At 52.0% G+C, this 16,827-nt stretch overlaps 1 protein-coding gene across 4 annotated transcripts in view; it reads left to right on the top strand.

The window, feature by feature from the left end:
* TEX264 (testis expressed 264, ER-phagy receptor) overlaps positions 1-16,827 on the top strand; it is a 48,811-nt gene that overhangs the window by 10,372 nt on the left and 21,612 nt on the right. For 3 of the 4 annotated variants that reach the window (XM_086845276.1, XM_086845275.1, XM_086845277.1), the window contains exons 2-4: positions 374-441; positions 1,598-1,889; positions 7,053-7,274. In XM_086845276.1, coding sequence (XP_086701402.1) covers positions 1,632-1,889; positions 7,053-7,274 — 480 coding nt within the window. In that variant the 5' untranslated portion in view covers positions 374-441; positions 1,598-1,631. Of the gene's footprint in view, positions 1-7; positions 276-373; positions 442-1,597; positions 1,890-7,052; positions 7,275-16,827 lie in introns of those variants that run through there. The other variant, XM_086845278.1, reaches the window with a different exon arrangement.

The following is a 16,827-nucleotide window of genomic DNA, read 5'->3' on the forward strand; positions in this document are numbered from 1 at the left end:
TCTGTGTTGGTTACGGAGAGGAGCGGCGGGAGCGGGGCTGTCCCTGCGGGAGCTCTCGGCTGCCCGGGCACCGGGAGCAGCTCCGCGCTCCGCTCAGCTGGCCCCGGGGACTGCCGGGCTGGGACACACCAGCAGAGAGAGGTTCCTTTCCCGTTTCCATGTTTCTTGGTGCCCGTGCATTCAGCCGCAGAGTTTCGGGAAGAAGTCTTGGCCTGCGTGGTCCTGCAGGAGGAGGTTCTCCTCGGGACACTTCTCCTTTGGGGAGCCGGTCCGAGGTGACCGGGTGCCTTACGGCTGCTCGGCAGCTGCTTGTTTTGCTTTTGGTCCCGTGAGTTTGAGAGGAAGCAATGATACTTATTTTTTCCTGCTGCAGCGCCACAGATCCCGCACCCCTGTGGATCAGATGTCTTGAAGCATTTCTGGGCTGAGCTGGTTTTTCAGGTGAGTGGGGTCATGGTGTGTGATGGTGCCTGGCTCAGGAGCGTGGCCCCAGTTTGGGGCTCAGCAGGGCTTGGTTTTGCCATATATCTGCTTGCTGGGCTCAAGCAGAGTGGAGCTGCCTGCACTTCCTACCAGGATGTGGCTTTTCTCTTGTAAAGCTGAGTGAACAAGCAGCAGCCTTGGTGAACGACGCTTTGTGGACAAAGTATGTTTATAACACACAGAGGTAAAGGTGGATTGTTTACTTCACTGCTCACTTCCAAACCTACCTTCTGTGAAAGTCCCAGGGGAGCATCACAACCATTCCCTGTGTGACCAGAGCTGTGTTTCAAGGGAATATAAAACACAAACAACTCTTCTGAAATAGTTTGGGTTGCAACTCCCCAGAGTGGTTGCACTTGGTGGGTGAAAACAAGCAGGAGACATTCACCAGGCTGCTGTGTCCCACAGTCAGTGCAGGAGAAAAGATGCCAAACAAAACAGGAAGCCTTTGTTGAAGTTATAAAAACTCTTTTAGTTTAAAAAAAGACATGTAAAAGGAATACCAGTAATTCGTTGTACCTGAGTGTATTGGGAATGCTTTTTGTATCTGGGTCTTCTGCTTCCTCTGAACCTCTCTGGGTGCTTGGATCTGGATCTGAACTAGTGTGGTCCTCATTTGGGTTATTGCAGGAAGGTCTAGGCTTCAAGATCTAATGACAGAGGGGCTGCCCTGGTTAGAGTGGGTTTGATACCTATAAATGATAAATTATTTTGTTATGGTTCCCTGATCCTTAGCCCAGTGCTATGTATCTGTTATCTGTTGCATGACACAGGCTCCCAGGGTGGTTTTTGGTCTCTCCTGGGTGCAAAATTGGATTTGAACAGTTTGGAGGAGATGGAGATGATGTCTCTCTGTCCTCGCTTCAAAACCACCTCATTCCCAAGTGGCGCTGAAGCAATGTAATTTGTACCTGGTGACCAATTGGAACAGGCTGATGCAATGTGGCACTAATATACAGAAGGCTTCTGGGGGGTTTCCACTCTATTAAGCTTCACACATAAGAAGAATTGGAAGAGAGTGCATTTTGCTGCAGATAAATCACTTTAGAAAGCAGTTCTTTGCCCATGTGGTAGTTTGACTGCCCTTCTTTTTCTTCTCTGCTCTTGCTGCCAGTGCCTCAGGAACCGTGGTGCTCCAGGTGTCCATCATGACCGACTGGGTGCTGCTGGGTCTGATCGCGGTGCTGGTTGTGCTGCTGCTGCTGACCATCTTTGGTTTCGTCGTCTACTCGGGGCTCTTCACGGAGGTGGTTGTGAGTGCTGGCTCCCCCCCTGTCGGCAACATGACACTGGCCTACAAGTTCAGGGTGGGCCCGTATGGAGAATCCGGGCAGCTCTTCACAGATGGCTGCAGCATCTCCTCGAAGCTCTGCTCCATCGGTGTCTACTATGACAACCCTCACACGGTAAGGCGTGCCCAGCAAGGCGTGCACACTCTTGTGGCTCCCAGCTTGGGATGCTCCTTACTTGTGTTTCAGGCATGTGCACCTCATCCTCTGTAGGTGAGCACTGGGATTCACAAGGACTCCCAGATCTACAGAGGACCCTGTGTGTGAAAAAGCACTGAAAGCAGATGGGGTTTTGCATAATCTGGACTGAAAGGCGCTGGGCAAGCAAAGCTCGGTATCTTCTGATAGCCTCTGCTATCTATATCTATACAGGGTATCAGCAGGATAACAGAGCTGGTTATGGAACAGAAGCCAGTGTTCATGACCCCAAGGTGAGGCATTCTTTGGCATGTTCCCTGGAAGTGCAGCCAAGGCTCCTTCTGGACTTGCAGCTCTGTGGTTGGAAGCAGATGGTCTCTTCTCAAAAGCTTGGTCTGTTCTCATCCATACTCCTTCTCTCGTTTCTAGTGCTCTCATGTGTTTCTGAGCTTCCCTGTAGTTCTTCCATCCCCTGAGCGTTCTTACTGAAACCTCAGGTGCTTCGTGCTGAGGGCTCCTGTCTGATGAAACAGTTGCTCCATGATGCTCCTAATGGCAAAGAGGTGAGCAGAAAGCACGCTGCCTGATGGCTGCCAGCCAGAGCCCAGCACTCCATGGGAACAGTTAAAGGCAAGGAACAAACAAAAGTGCATCAGAATTTGCTGGGGGGGTGGAACCTGGCTGCTGATACTAAATGGCTCTGGGATTTCTAAATAATGGCATGTGGGCATTTGTCTGGGGCAGACAGCCTGGCTCCCCAGTAATTCTGCAGTAGCTAGTGTGACCGTGGAGGAATCCGTGGGGAGGAGGGACAAAAGAGTGGCCAGCAGCTGTGCATGTGTGCTTGGGCTCGTGTGTTGGGGGCTGGTGCAGGGCACAGTGCTTGGGCTGATAGTTCTCACCCAGTGCTTCTGCTCTGGGGGTGTCTGGTCCTGTTTTAGAAACCTTGTTTTGTTGCTTGCAAGATGGTTCTCCCAAGGATTGGACCTGCTTTGAGGGAAGAACTTGTCCATGAAAACATAGTGCTGAGTGAGCAGTGACAGGAAGATATTGGAGGTGAGAAAGCACTGAGCTTGGCTGTGCACAGGGGAGCCTGGTGTGTTCGCCACCTGTGATGCCCTGACTTGTTTCTACCTACCTGGGTCACAGGAGGCAGAGAGACACTGTGATGTCTTCTTGGCCTGGGAAGGATGATGGCAAGGATGACTTCTCTCCTTAGGATGAGCTGGGCAGAGGCAGGGTTTGACTATGCATGCTTGGACACTTGTCTGGAGGAAGTGTCATATTTGGAGCAGGAGCCATGGTGCCCATGTGGTCAGAGTGGCCATTTCATTGCCACTAATTTGTATCCTTGTGTTGAGGGCCTCACCTGGAGCTGAGAATCCTGATGCTGCTGCTTATTCTGCCATGGTCTCTGGACACAGAGCAGGCAATCAATGCTTTGAGAAGGACTCAGTGTCCATTCCCAGTGCTGTCCTACTCCAGGGATGTGATGTGCCTGTGGTTGCCCTGCAGCTTTTCAGCTGACATTGTATCAAGGGTGTTGTGCTTTGGCTTTTTGTTTGCCAAAGCCTGGGCTAGTAAAAGCCTGTACTGCTGAGGCCCACAGATACTGATAAGGATATTTGTGGTAACCTCTGCCCTGGCTGGCACAGGGAGTGCTTTCCCTGGTAGCACCAAGTAAGCCTAGGAAGGAGTAACTCTGACCTGACCCTGAAAATGTGAGCTGTCAGTGCACGGTCAAACTGCCTCCCCTTGCAGTTTGACAGTTTCCCCTCCTCTTCCTGCACGTGCTGCATCTCTGCCTTCACCCTGTGGCTGGAGAAGGCAGTGGGGCTGCAGGCCTTGTCTCTGGTGGCCATCCAGGGTTTTGTAGGCCAACTATTCCTCCTTGTGGCAAGAGTCTAACCTGCCCTCCAAGGCTTGGCAGGCAGCCCCATGGAGATTGCTCTTCTCTGGAACGGCTGCCTTTGCTCATGACATTGAGCAGGTGACATTGGCTTGATCCTCCTGTCTTTGTAGCCACTGTGGCAGCTGGGGCACTGCGGGGCTGTGCAGGATATAGCTGCAGTGCCTGCAGCTCTGCATAGTGACAGGAGCCTCCTCTCATCTGCCATCCACAATCCCAGTGTCAGACCTGGTCTGCTGGAGCAGTTGGGGTGCTGGTGGGACCTGTGGGCTCCTGAAGTGATCCCCCCAGAGATCCACATCTCACCAACAGGCAGGTCAGGCCAGGCAGGGTGCTGGAAGTGAGAATGTGTTTGGGCAGATGGTTCTCTTGCCTGTGGGCAGGTGAAGAAAGGGCCAGTTGGGGCTTGGTTTCTGGGCTGGAGACTGCAGTGCTCATACCTGACATGCTGGCTCAGGTGCAGAGCACCCTAGGGTCCCGTGCACTCATATCCACTGAGCCATGATGGCATGGGAGATGGTGTGCACTGCTGGCTCTTCATTCCTGGAGGTTCCACTGGGTGGGATTGGTCACCCAGGCTGCCTTTCCCCTGAGAGGAAGAGATTATTTCCTCCTCTTCCTCCTCATTCTCAGTGCTCTCCTGACCTCAGTGAAGCGCCCTCTGGCAGAGCTGGCCCGCCCAGAGCTGGCCACTTGCCACGGATGTTGACTTGTCTCCAGAAATAGACCTTTTGTCATCAGGCAGCAGAACTTGCTGGCTTTCTCCTATGGTGTTGTGGAGCACAGGAGGGCTCTGGCCAGCCAGCCATCCCCAGCCATGGCTCCTGTGGGTTTGGTGCCCCCAACTCTGGGGCAGAAAGGGGCTGCTGGCCAGTAGGTGCCATGTGGCAGTTACTGTGCTGGTGGACAGCTCTAGGAGAGGTGGCTAGGAGAGAGGAGAGAGGATGGGAATGCTGAGCTGGAGAGCAGCAGCTGTATGCTGCTTTTGGCTGGGAGTGGGGCTGAGGGGAGCCCCATGGCCTGGAGCATGTGGGCTGCCTTGGGGTCATGCCAGGCCTCAGGGCAGCCACTGCCACCAGTGTCCCTGGGGCTCCCTGCTGACTCCTGGCTCTCCAGCATTCACACAAGGATGTTCTCCAAGTGCTGCCCAATCCCTGCCAGCAATGTTTTATGTGTTTTAATGGACAAGATTAATATTAATTTCAACTTCTTTTTTTCTTCTTTTCCTTTTTATTTAATATTTAGCAGCCCAGAGGACTTCTCCCTCCTTTTCCCACCTCTGGCAGGAACAAAAATAACTCCTCAGCAAGGACTGGATGTGGTGGGTGGGTTTGTACTCAGCACCAGCCAAGCTTCTGCTCATGTATAGCTGTGGGTACATGCCAGGGCCTTTTGCTTGCAGTCCATGTGCTCACACAAAAGCCCGTGCCCAAGTGTTGGACGGATAAGGCCAAAATGCTCCATGAATGCAGAAATGGGTTTTGTTCCAATTGGCAAAGCTGATTGATAGATTAAGTAATAATTTCCAGAACTTCTCCGTCAGGATGCTTGGAGGACTAGAGACTTTGATCAGCACCTGCCTACCGGAAAAGACAAATCTGTTAGGGGAAAGCTGGTTTAAGTGGAGTTTTTCCTCTTTTCCTCTTTTCCTTTTTTCTTTTTCCTTTCCGTGGGGAGAAGGCAAATCTGCCTTGTTGCTACCCTTGGAAAGATGTCTGTGGGGCTACATGCTGTGAAAAGGAAAGGTGAAAGGAGAAGGGAGGAAGAAAACATGCCTGGCCGAGCATTGCTGCCCACTCCAGCAGCTCCCATCCTTCCGACAGTTGCTTTGGGGCTGGGATTGAACTATCTTTGCTCAGGACATAAATGGAGATTGAATATTTAAAGGAATTTAATCTAGATTTCCATATCTCCTTGTTTAATCTGGCTCTTTTCCCAGGGATGCCATTTTCATCTGCCTCTTGCTGTCTTTGTGGTGGATCTGCTTCTCCTTTCCTGCCCGGAGTGCTGATGGATGCTGGGCACAGCCCTGTTTGCAGCTCCCTCTTGCAGCACAGGAGGGCAAGAGCGAGCCATGAGACGTGTCCCCAGCCTGGTGGATGCTGCTCCACAGGCTGCTTTCTTCTTTCCATTTACCTCTGCTTGTGTTCCTCCTCCTGAATGGTCCTGCCGTGCAACATCAAAAGGTGTTTAAGGGAAAGGCAGGGCAAGGAGTGCGGAGAGAGTGGTTACACTGCAGGAGGAAGCTCCGGTGAGCTTTAGAACAGCAAAGTTAGGGATGAGATCAGGAAATACAAATCACCTTGTGGTGTTCCATGGGGATGGGAGCTGGTAAAACTCTGGCCTTGGTGCATCCTCTCTACTTCACATTGTCTGTGTGAGAGTTTTGTGACGTCTTTGTACCCTTAGTGGGCCATCACTGTGCTGGTAGCAGGGCTTTGAGCACCTCCCCTTGCTGGGCTAAGAGCCCTGCACCCCCTGTCTTAATGGGAGGCATCCTCAAATCTGTAAAGAGAGCATGTTTTAGGGGTTTTTTATGTTGTTTGGGTTCAGGATAGAAATGAGTATGTTTCTCTTTGTGTTACTACAAGCAGCTGGGTGACTGAATGCAGGTCTTGCCTGCCTCAGTTTCCCCACCCCAAAACTGCCATACTGAGCGTGCCTATTTTGGAAAGACGTGGCAGCCTCTGAATTTTTCTTCAGCTTAGTGCAGGTGACCCATGGGGGTTGGTGGCATGTGCACATGTCAGGGGTCTTCCTCAGGAGTGGGGTGGAGGCAAACTGGGAAAGCTGTGTTCACATCTCTAAGCCCCCTCCCTGAGCTGCAGGGGTGTCCTGCAGAAGGGGATGGTGGTGACCAGCTATTGACAGAAAGGTGTCTGATGCAGGATCAGGAGAGACACTTCTTGCAGTGACTGTCACCTATGACAGGTTTGAGTGAGCAGCTTGGTGGGGTTTAGCTCTTCTCTGCTGCAAGTCTCTCTGCCCTCTAAGGAGAGGAGCAGACCCTTCCCCACTGGGCTGTGCATTTAGGCTGGGAGGAGTGTAGATGATTGAGGCCTGGATCAGCCTGGGTTAGGACTGGGCTCCTGCTTTGGTGTATTCGATCATGCTGGATTATTGCTTTTACTAGTTTATGATCATCTCCTGCCTCCAAGCTCAGCAAGTTGAGGTTTTGGCCAGTATCAAGCCTCTCTCTTCTTCTGACACTGTCTGTCTGTCCCTTCAATCAGGTGTCTCCAGAGAAGTGCCGCTTTGCCATTGGCCGCATCCTGAGCGAGGGAGACGCGAAGCCATCAGAAGAGCAGATCAAACGCTTCCAGAAGTATGGCTTTAAGATCTTCAGCTTCCCTGCTCCCAGCCACGTGGTTATGGCGACCTTCCCATTCACTACACCATTGTCCATCCATCTGGCAGTCAACCGTGTCCACCCAGCCCTTGACACTTACATCAAGGTAAGCGAGTGTGGCGTGAGGAGCATTGCATGTGTTCAGTGGGCTGTCAGAGGCTTCTCTTCCTGACAGCTGATGGGGCTGCTCTGACATGTCATGTCTTGATGTTTTCCCTTGGGCACTACCATCAAGATCTCCTCCTTTTGCAATCTGGCAGGTAGTTCCCCAGCAGGGATGTCCTTCTATTCACTCGGTAGGCACAGGGGTGTCTTCTCTGCTGTTTTGTGTTTATGAGAAACAAGTTCTCATCTAATAACTTGCTGCTTTTCTCCTTAACACAGAGATAAAAGCTGATTCTCCCACTGAGTCTCTTACTTGTTGTTAGGATCTGGCAGGTATGTGCCCTTCGGTGTAATGCTTCATGCCATAGAACTTCTGTTTTGAGTGCCAGCCTCACCAGTGGGGCAGCTGTCTTCTTCAGGGATAGGAGGAGAAGTTAGAAACTTTCTGGCCTGTGGGCTTATGAAAACTTTCTTTCAAGCAATACATTGAAATTTGTGGATCTTGGCCCTGGCTGGGCAGCTGGCTGCTGTGGGCTGTGTTTGCCCTTGCCCCTAGTGGCCATCCCTGCTGCTTGTGGTCTTTTTGAAGCCAGCTCTGCTGCCTGCTCTGGCTGCCAGAGCAGCTGTGGCAAGGGTGTTCCCAAGCAGCACATCTGACACAGACACCTCCAGATGCAGGCTTTTCAGAGAGCAAGGAAGGTCCTGGCCAGCTGGATGATGGAGGGAAGGTACTGTCCTTCCCAGTGGGGGAGGATGCTGTGGAGGGGCCAATGCTCAGCCCTTGGCTTATCTGACTGTCGAGTTCTGATGCTTTCGTTTGTTCGTGTTGAAACACACTATTTATAAACTTGCTTTTCCTGGCGAAACTCCCAGCCTTGTGGGGGAACTGTGTGAATCCCTCCAGCCTGCGCTGTGCTGCAGGATGGCTGCCTGGGTGCCAATCCTGGAGCTTCAGCTGGGGGGTCTTTGCCGACCCTCTTGTCCACCCCAGCCTCAGGGAGCTGCCCACTGCTACTGGTGGAAGATGTGTTAGTGCATCACCACCGCCGCTCCTTTCCCCCATTCTGGAGAGCAGAACCCCTGTTCTCACCCTCTCTCTGCATCCTCTGTGTCTCCTCCTGGAGCTGTGCCGGTCTTGTTGTGGGGGCACCAGGCACTGCTGCCAGCCCTGTGGCGGACGCGCGGGCGGGCACGGAGGGGGCTAGCGCGGGCGGGAGCGCTCGGAGACACCAGGCTGACGCTGCCTGAGCTGGGGAAAGGTCCCGGCAGCACATCTGTCGCATGAGAGATGGAGTTGTTAGAGCTAAAAAGGGAACCACGGGTTGTTCTGGGAGCACCTGGTAGTGTTCAGTGGGAGCGGTCGATTTTGATTTGCAGTAACTGAAATCATATGGGAACAGAGCACCCACAGCCACGTGCAGTGGGAGGGGACACGTTTTGATCTCTGTCCCAGTCCCAGCAGCATGTGGGTCAGGGTGCCTGTGTCTGTCCAAATGTCCTGCAGCAGAGCGGGGCCCCCCTGCCCATCTGGCACTGACCAGTGGGGACACAGGCAGGAAGAGGGGTGGATTTGCCATGCTGGGTGGGGCAGAGGGGAGTGGGTGCTGCTGCTCCCTGCACACTGCACCATGAGCATGCCCTGCCTTTCTCCAGTGTGGCATGGGGGACTCAGGAGGCCGTTTGCAGCCGTGCCAGCAGCATCCCTGCTGCTTCTGTGACGTTGCTGCTTCTCCTTCAGCCTGGACTGTCTGCACCCCTGGGACTGTGCTGGCACTTCCTGGGATGGAGGGATGGGAAGGGAAGGGGGAAACTTTCATGGAAACAGGTGACCTGTGCCCGCTCTGTGGTGGGAATAGGGGTTGCCATGGAGACAGCTTCTCCAAATAGCATCCTTCATCCCACCCCCGGAGCCCAACTCCCTTAAGCAACCCGAGAGAGCAGCGAGACAGATTTGCTTTATTTATTTGTTTCCTGTGTGCCTGCTTTGGGAAGGGTGCTGTTAATGAGAGCTGGGGGTCAGGCCTGCCAAGAGCAGGTCCCCTCACAGCTCTCCCATCTCAGGAGGTTCGAAGGCAAAAGCCATGAGTCATGAAAGGGGACTCAGAGGCAGGGATGAAATGCTGGCTCTCATGGAGAGAGGGAATTAGCTGAAGTGGAGGGAGGATGACATGGCTGCCTAGTCCTAGAAAGAAGGTGTGGGAGAGTGGGGAATGGAGAGGGAGCTGAAGGAGGCAGGGAGAAGGTTGCAAGGTGTGGAGGGAGGGTGGAGAAAGCTTTGGAGATGCTGAAAAATAGAGAAGTAGAATCGGAGGAGAAGGGGACTGGAGTGGGGTATGTAGGGCAAAGGAGCTGAGGGTTTGGGGTCCAGCTGAGGGAACAGGACAGCGAGAGGTGGGGGGGAAGTCTGGGCCAGAGTTGAAAGAAGCCTTACCACAGCTGGCACTCCAGTGGCCTTCCCACGGCATCCCCTGAGGTTAACTTGGGGACATGTAGTCCCAAAGGTTGGTGGATGTGGATGAAACGTGTGGCTCCCTCTGGGCTTGCTGGTGCTGTGCAGAAGTTAGCAGGAATGCTTGTGGCTTGTGTTTCCCAAGCAGTGAGGATGCAGTGGTGCTGGCTTTCAGCAGTCTGGACTTTTCCCAGTCTGCTGTGGCTTTGGAGGGACAGGAAAAGTTAAAAACAAATTTTTAACAAGAATTAAAAAAGAGCCATTGGGTGACAGGCTTCTTTCATTAAGGGTGGAAGGGAGATGAGCTGGCATGGAGCAGGAGGTCTCATGTCCAGACTGTCCTTGCAGCATACATCTTTGCCTCCTGGCTCTTGTGAGCTCAGGAGCTGGCATTTCTGTGAGACTTTTGCTGCAAGCCTGGCTTTTGGGAGCTGTGGGGAAATGGCTGCAGCCATCCTTGGCAGGTAAGAAGACATCCTTCCCCTGGGATGGCAGGCTGGTATTGACTTACTGGCTAGAATCGCCTTCTGAGGAGGTGAGGAGAGGCTGCTAGCTCATTATTCTGAACATGGGTTATTTAGGGCATAGGCTGGGGTTATTTAGTGTCCCTTAAGAGCATTTCCTCCCTAATAACCTCTGATGTTGCTTCTCCCTGCCTCCAGGCAGGTATGCCCTGCTTTCCTGGGATGTGCACTCCTGGCCCACAACACAGTGCTTGTCAGACCTGGCACTCCCAGCTCCTGGGAGCAAAGGAGAAAGCTCTTCTCTGGTGGGGACCCTTTCTGACAGCTCTGGGAGCAGGTTATTCCCCTGTAACCTCCTGCCATTTCAAGGAGTGTTTCTCCTGGTGTAGGTATAGTGAGTTCTCTGTGGTGGGCTGTGTCCCTGCATCTCTCTGTATCCATTCTGGCATCTATTGGGCATTGCCAGGTGGGTGGGCTTGGACCTGCTGGCTCTTGATCTCCTCTGGAAGCTGGAGATGCTAAGTGCATCCAAGGCAGAGCTGGCAGGTGTCTCCCACTGCAGCCCTAGAGGTGCCTGCTTTAACATGGCCTCTTTTTGTGGGTTTTTTTGGGTCAGTTTTGTGCTCTCTTCAGCCAAGGAGAATGTGGAAATAAATGTCAGTATCATCCTGCTTGCACTCTCCAGAGAACCAGCTGCCTGACCTCAAACTCTGACTCTGCCTAACTTGGAAAACTGGGGTTTTATCTCTTTAGATGGTCTTGTAAAGGTATCCTCCAACTTCAGCTAAACTCCCAGCTTTTTTTCCTTCCCCTGGGTTCTGTAATCACAAGTTTCCCACTTCCATGGACTTGTGAGTCACTCCTTTACAATGCAGATCTCGGGCAAGAATGGCTGGCATGGACTCTGTGATGCAAGGAAAGATTTGGGAGACTATCAGGTTGGCTTCTGCCTGACAGAGACTGTCATGTTCCTCCACACCCCGGCTCCCCGTAAAAGGTGCTCCACAAGGTGCTAGAAAGATGTGGCTTGTTCCTGTTTACAGCAAGGGAAATGTGTTATTCCTTGGACCATTAGCTTGGAGCAAGCTTTGCTCCCCTTGTCAGCTATGGCAGTTTAAGGTGCAGTCACCTCTTGCCTCTCTCTTTGCTAAGCTAAATACACAAAGCTGTATTTTCCAACATTTTTCATATGTTCTGGCCTGAATTTCTGGTTTCTTTTTCAGACCTGTTTTCAACTTAGAAAATTCCGTGGCTTGTCAGTAGCTCAAACAAATGCTTAATTTCAGCAATGGTTGTACATTGTACTGCAGCACGTGGATCTCTGGTACAGATCTTGTCCTCTGCCACAGACCCCCCAGTCCTGGGTTTGATCTGAGCCAGCTAATAGTGGCTTCAAACACGTGCCTCTGCCCCTTTGATGGAGTTGTAGTTTCTCGATTAAAGATGGGAAATGATGCCAAGTCCTACGTCTTCTCTGAGCTTGATTGAATGGCACGAATGCTGGTTTGTTTATCAGTCAAGTCCACCCTCCCCACAAAAATAAATCATGTTTGCCCACAGGATCTGACAGCTGTAAATGAGTGTTGGTTGGCATTAATTATGCCGATCTCCTTTGCTTCCTGGTGATCTGGCCCAGTTGCAGCCATCCGTATATTTTGTCTTGGCTGTCTTTGCCTGGCCAGTCTGTGCTTGTTCAAGTCAGTTATTTTCCCATTGGATGTTGGCAGGTACAGGCTGCTGTCTCTCCTCGGTTAGCATCTCCAGCTGGCCAGAGATCACCCTTTGACATGTGGACAGCTTGTCAGCAGGGACTTCAGCATGTTAAAATGTGTGTTATCTGGGCCTGCGAGCCACGTGTTTTATCTTGTCATGGAAGAACAAACATTTCACCCGCATCCTCTGCCCATGTCATCTGACTGTCCTAAATTCAGTGCAGAAATACTCAATGAACACTCCTCCCTTCTCACTAGTGCTGCTGAGGTTTCCCCTGGCTGACCTATCCAGGATCTGTGCCATCCTTCAGACTCTTCTCCTCTACCTAGGGCCCCAAACAGCTCCATAACGTGGATGCCTCTTTGTCTGGGGGGAGTTGGGAGCTTAAGTGGTTCTTTATGGCAGCTGAGCCTCAGCACCTTTGTGAGGCTGCACCTCATCTTTCTCCTCTGGCTTTCCTGACCATGCTGCTGAGCCTACTGGCATTGCTTAGATCTGTTGAAAATCCTTTTCTCCCAACTGTTCTAAGTGAAGGTCTGTGGAGCTGTGTTGCCATCCCAGGTGGTTGGTGTTTTAAAGGCCATCCTTTTGCTTGGGTGTGTTGAGAGGCTGGGGTTGGGGGTTGGGAGCTGATAAAACATTTGCAAAAAGGATTCAATTATTGGGATGTTTTTCCACTTAAATTCTTTCTCCTGGATGATTTAGTTTATTTATTCTGGGCTCTGTGCATGAAGCATTTTTAAATGCCAACTTGTCGTGTACAAGCAGCTCAGGCTTCAGTCTGCACGTGCGTGAGAGCTCATCACAGTGGCAGCTTCAGCCAATCAACTGCTGCCCGAATTTTCCTCCAGAGGTCTAGGAATTACTAACAGATGCTCAGTCCTGTGTTCCTCAGCCACAGCTTCATTTATCCTCATGAACTCCTTTGCTCTCCTGCAAGCCCTGGGGACCAGAGGCTAGAGAGTACTGCCCAAGGTGGAGCCCTTGCTGAGCAGGGCCAATCAAAGGCATATAGCCATCTCTATAGAGAGAAGGAGGAATAGGATACCTTTATCTAGAACTTATCGCTACTAACCTGAGACTTTGCTGCCCTCAGCGTCTGTCTGTCATGTGGGTCTGGCAAGACTCATCCAGTTGATTTCTTCCTGTTTGCATCAATGGGTTATCCTGCAGAATATGCCAGTGGCTTTCTGAGAATTTGAATTCTTGATCCTTCTCCTGCCTTTTTCTCATGCCCCAGTGTGACTGTGGGAATTAATTTGCTTAAAGAAGGTGCTGAGGTTAGGGTGGGATGACCTTCAATTTAAGCCCATGTGCTCTTGGGTATAGGTCTGTAGGGCTCCCAGGAAGACAGGAGGTTACCTGACACTGCTGGGAAGTGATCCTCACACATCAAATAATAATGGGGGAAAAAGTCATAGAGGATTTGATGTGTCAGTCTTGTATCAATGGCAAGGACAAGACCAGAGCTGACAGTGTGACAGGCTGCTTGGCCATGGGCTGTCAGATGTTTGGAGTAAGGATTCAGGCTCCAGGGAAAGTGTTTTCGGAGCCCTTGCACGGTCCCTAGCTGGGCTGTAGGTCATGTCACATGTGGCTGGTACACTATTCATGGACTTTTCCTGGTTGTCCACCAGCCTGGTTGACGTTGAGGACAAGGAGGGACCAGAGTGGCTTGGTAACTGTGCTGGAGAGCACCCTTGGCTGGTGTGTGCTCTCTGCCAGGAGCCAGTGAAGCTCTGGATCTCAGGCTGGGGAGGATGAGCAGGCGAGGGGTGGGCACTGTGATGCTCCAGCTCGAGCCTGTCTGAAAGGTGACATGCAACAGCAGGAAGCGGAGAGGGAGCCCGGGGTGCCTGTGCCTTTGCAGACATGTTCATCTCTCTCTGACCTGCACTGACAGCTGGTTTTCAGTGGGCTCTCTGCAGCGAGGACACCCGCTCACTGCTGGTTGGCACCCCCCAGCTGGATGTCACATCACATCAGTTTGCGCGTTCACAGCGACTTGTAGTTATTAAATATTTTTAGCGACAAAACCATCCAAAGATGTTTCGGTCCTACGAGCGTGAGTGACCTCGCCTTCAGCGTGGATCAGGCAGGGGAGGGCAGGATGCCCACGAGGTCAGGCTGGGGAGCTGAGCCAGATGGAAGGGGGTTTGGTGGGAAGTGTTGTTGGATGCCATGGGGGCCCTGGGCGTGGGGTGGGCTCGTGCGGCAGAACAGGTCTGTTTGACCTGTGTCCGCAGGGAACGCGCTCCTCCTGTGTGGCTGATGGAACATATGGGGATCCGGGGCTCTGCGTCACGTCTCCTGCCACTCGCAGCAGGCATCCCCACTTCCCATGTCCCCAGAGGAATGTGGCAGCCTCAGGCCACTGGTCATCTGCTGTCACCTTCTCCCTGGTCCTTGCGGGCCGGCAGTGAATTAACACTGACCGTGCTTCATGTTCAGTGCTGCCTGTGCCAGGCACATTGGTGTGCACCGGTCAGTGTGTGCTGGTTTCCCAACCTGTGCTGGTGCCATTCCTGCTGCTCTGCTGCCTGTGCCTGCACACACCTTTCCTCTTGCAAGCAAAATGTGCAGCTTCTGTTTTGGCTCTGCTATTCAGCTCTTACACAGGGGCAGCTGTGAAACTACAGCTCTGATAGCATTGCTGCTTTGAGCAGGAAAGGTTTGCTGACCAGCTTTGAGTTTTGGTAGTTACAAAGACTCCTTGCCTGCCCCTGCAGCTTGTGCCATGTGTGAAATCACCCAGGTTTTCCTCAACTTTTTGTTGACTCTGTGCAGGAGTCTGTCTTAGCAGCAGGCAGGGGAGTCCAGGTTCTAGGGAAGCAGCTGGTGTGGGATGCAGGCTCCTGCCACTGTGGCCTCCCAGTTCTAATTGATCACAAAATGGGAGCAGACAAGGTTGGAAGACGCATGCAAAGAGAGCGCAACCTTTCATGGCAAAGGGAACGTGGTTATCTAGCACACAATTGTATCTTGAAAGCCTCTGGCTATGGGGCCTCCACCACATTCCTGTGGAGGCTGTTCCAGCTGACAAATCAGCCCTGGGTCTCTGCTGCAATGGGAGCTTTCCTGTGACATCCAGCATTTTGATCCTATTGCTATTCCAGCTCCTTTTTCAGGAACATTTCCAAAGCCAGCTCCTGAAAGAAGAGTGAACTTCAGGTGCCTGCCCTCCCATGCATGCCAAACTGTGTGGGCATCCCTGATGGCCTGGCAGCCAAAAGCTTGAACCAGTGTTGGCTGTCAGTCAGTGGTCCTTTTTGGGGGCATTTTTGTCCCAGGAGGGAGTAGGAAGCCACCTCACCTTCCTGAGCTGCTGCTTTGGAAAGTTGGCAGTGCAGCCTTGTATTGACTTGCCCACCCTTACAAAATTATCACAGAAATGAATCTTCTCAGACAAAAGATTTGCTTCCCCCTCTTCTTTGCAGCGAGAATTAATGATCACTGGAGAAGCCGAGGATATTTCATACGGCTGTCCAAGGAAGAGAAGGAACTGAAATGGTTTGCCTTGGGCAAGGAGGGAGAGTGAAATACTACAGTGCTTTTCTGTCAGATCTCTTTATCGACTTGATCTGTACATACACTCTCCCCAGATGTATTTATAGAGAATCCCAGAGGATGCAATCAGTTCAAAAGGTTTTCTTTGTCAGGCATTGGAGACGTGTCCAGCTCTTTCCAGCAGCGAGAGTGTCCCAAACCTCGGGGTCTTCCCTTCTTGACAGCTAGTCAATTAATTTAAGGATTAGATTGATCTGCCTCTCTGCAATTATTTTAGCTGAGTCCTAATGAGTTTTGTCTGGACAGGTTCTTCCCCACAGCCCTCTGAGCCAGACCTTGCCAGCTGTACCAGGCTTAAGAAACAGTAAAATGAACCTAATAAAATGCGAAACAGCTTCATAGAAATATTTCTCTTTTCCAACAAAGGCTGTTGGCCCAGTTTCCCTGGCTGTGAAGCTTCCACTTTGAAACCTGTGGAGCAGGCAGATAATACACTTGAAAGTGCTGGCATTTTTACCTCCAGAAAAGGGACCATTGTGCTATGACTAACTTGCACTTTTTCAATCCTAGTTAGGTATAAAATGGTAGGAAAGGCCCTGCCTTGGGGGGGGGCAGGAGAGTGAAAACATTTCTCTTCTGCAGTGAGTCAAAATATGGATGGATGAGTCGTGAGGTTGGGTGGTGATCAGATCACAGGGATGAAAGAACAAAATCAGTTCTTGCTCCTCCTCCTGCCTAGAGCGTGTGTGCCATGGGCAAGGCACAGCTCTGGGGCTGCAGTGGTGGCTGGGGCACCAGTGAGGTGGCCAAGCCCAGCTGTTTGCGCTGAAGCAAAGGATCACGCTGGAAGTCCCTCGGGGTTCTTTTTTTTGATAGGGAGATATGCACACACACACAACTCTCTCAATTCCTCCTGCCTGCAGCACCTGCTGCCCTGTGGGTGCTGTTTGAGTTGATGCTGCTGTGTGCTGGTGGCTCTGGGCAGAGGCAGCAGGCTGGATGTGTCCAGAGCGGCCAGTCCTCATGACTGTGACAGGTGTGGAGGTCTGTGGAGCTGCTCACATCTTGGGGAGGCTTTCATGGGCTCAGCATGTGTTTTTCCTCTCATTATGCTGTTACCTGGTGGCTGTCACTCTATCCGGACCCACAGGGACTCACAGCCTTTGGGGAGTGGGTGCAGGGTATTGAAAGGTGCAATGTTCAGCCTACACACAGCCAGCACATCCCATCCTGCTTTGAGGAAAAAATACCCCCTGCCTGTTTATTGTCAGGACAACTTGGATTGTCCTGATAGGCTGCCAAATCCTGGCCCTCTGAACTCCTCTGGATTTGCCAGGACTGGGTTTATGTTCATACCAAACTGCCTCAGCTGTTGCAGGGCTCCAGAGCAGGTTGCACACTGGTCTGTGAGCTCCTTGAAA

This window comes from Cyanistes caeruleus, chromosome 11 (assembly GCF_971803275.1).
Source record: "Cyanistes caeruleus chromosome 11, bCyaCae1.hap1.1, whole genome shotgun sequence".
Lineage (NCBI taxonomy): Eukaryota > Metazoa > Chordata > Aves > Passeriformes > Paridae > Cyanistes > Cyanistes caeruleus.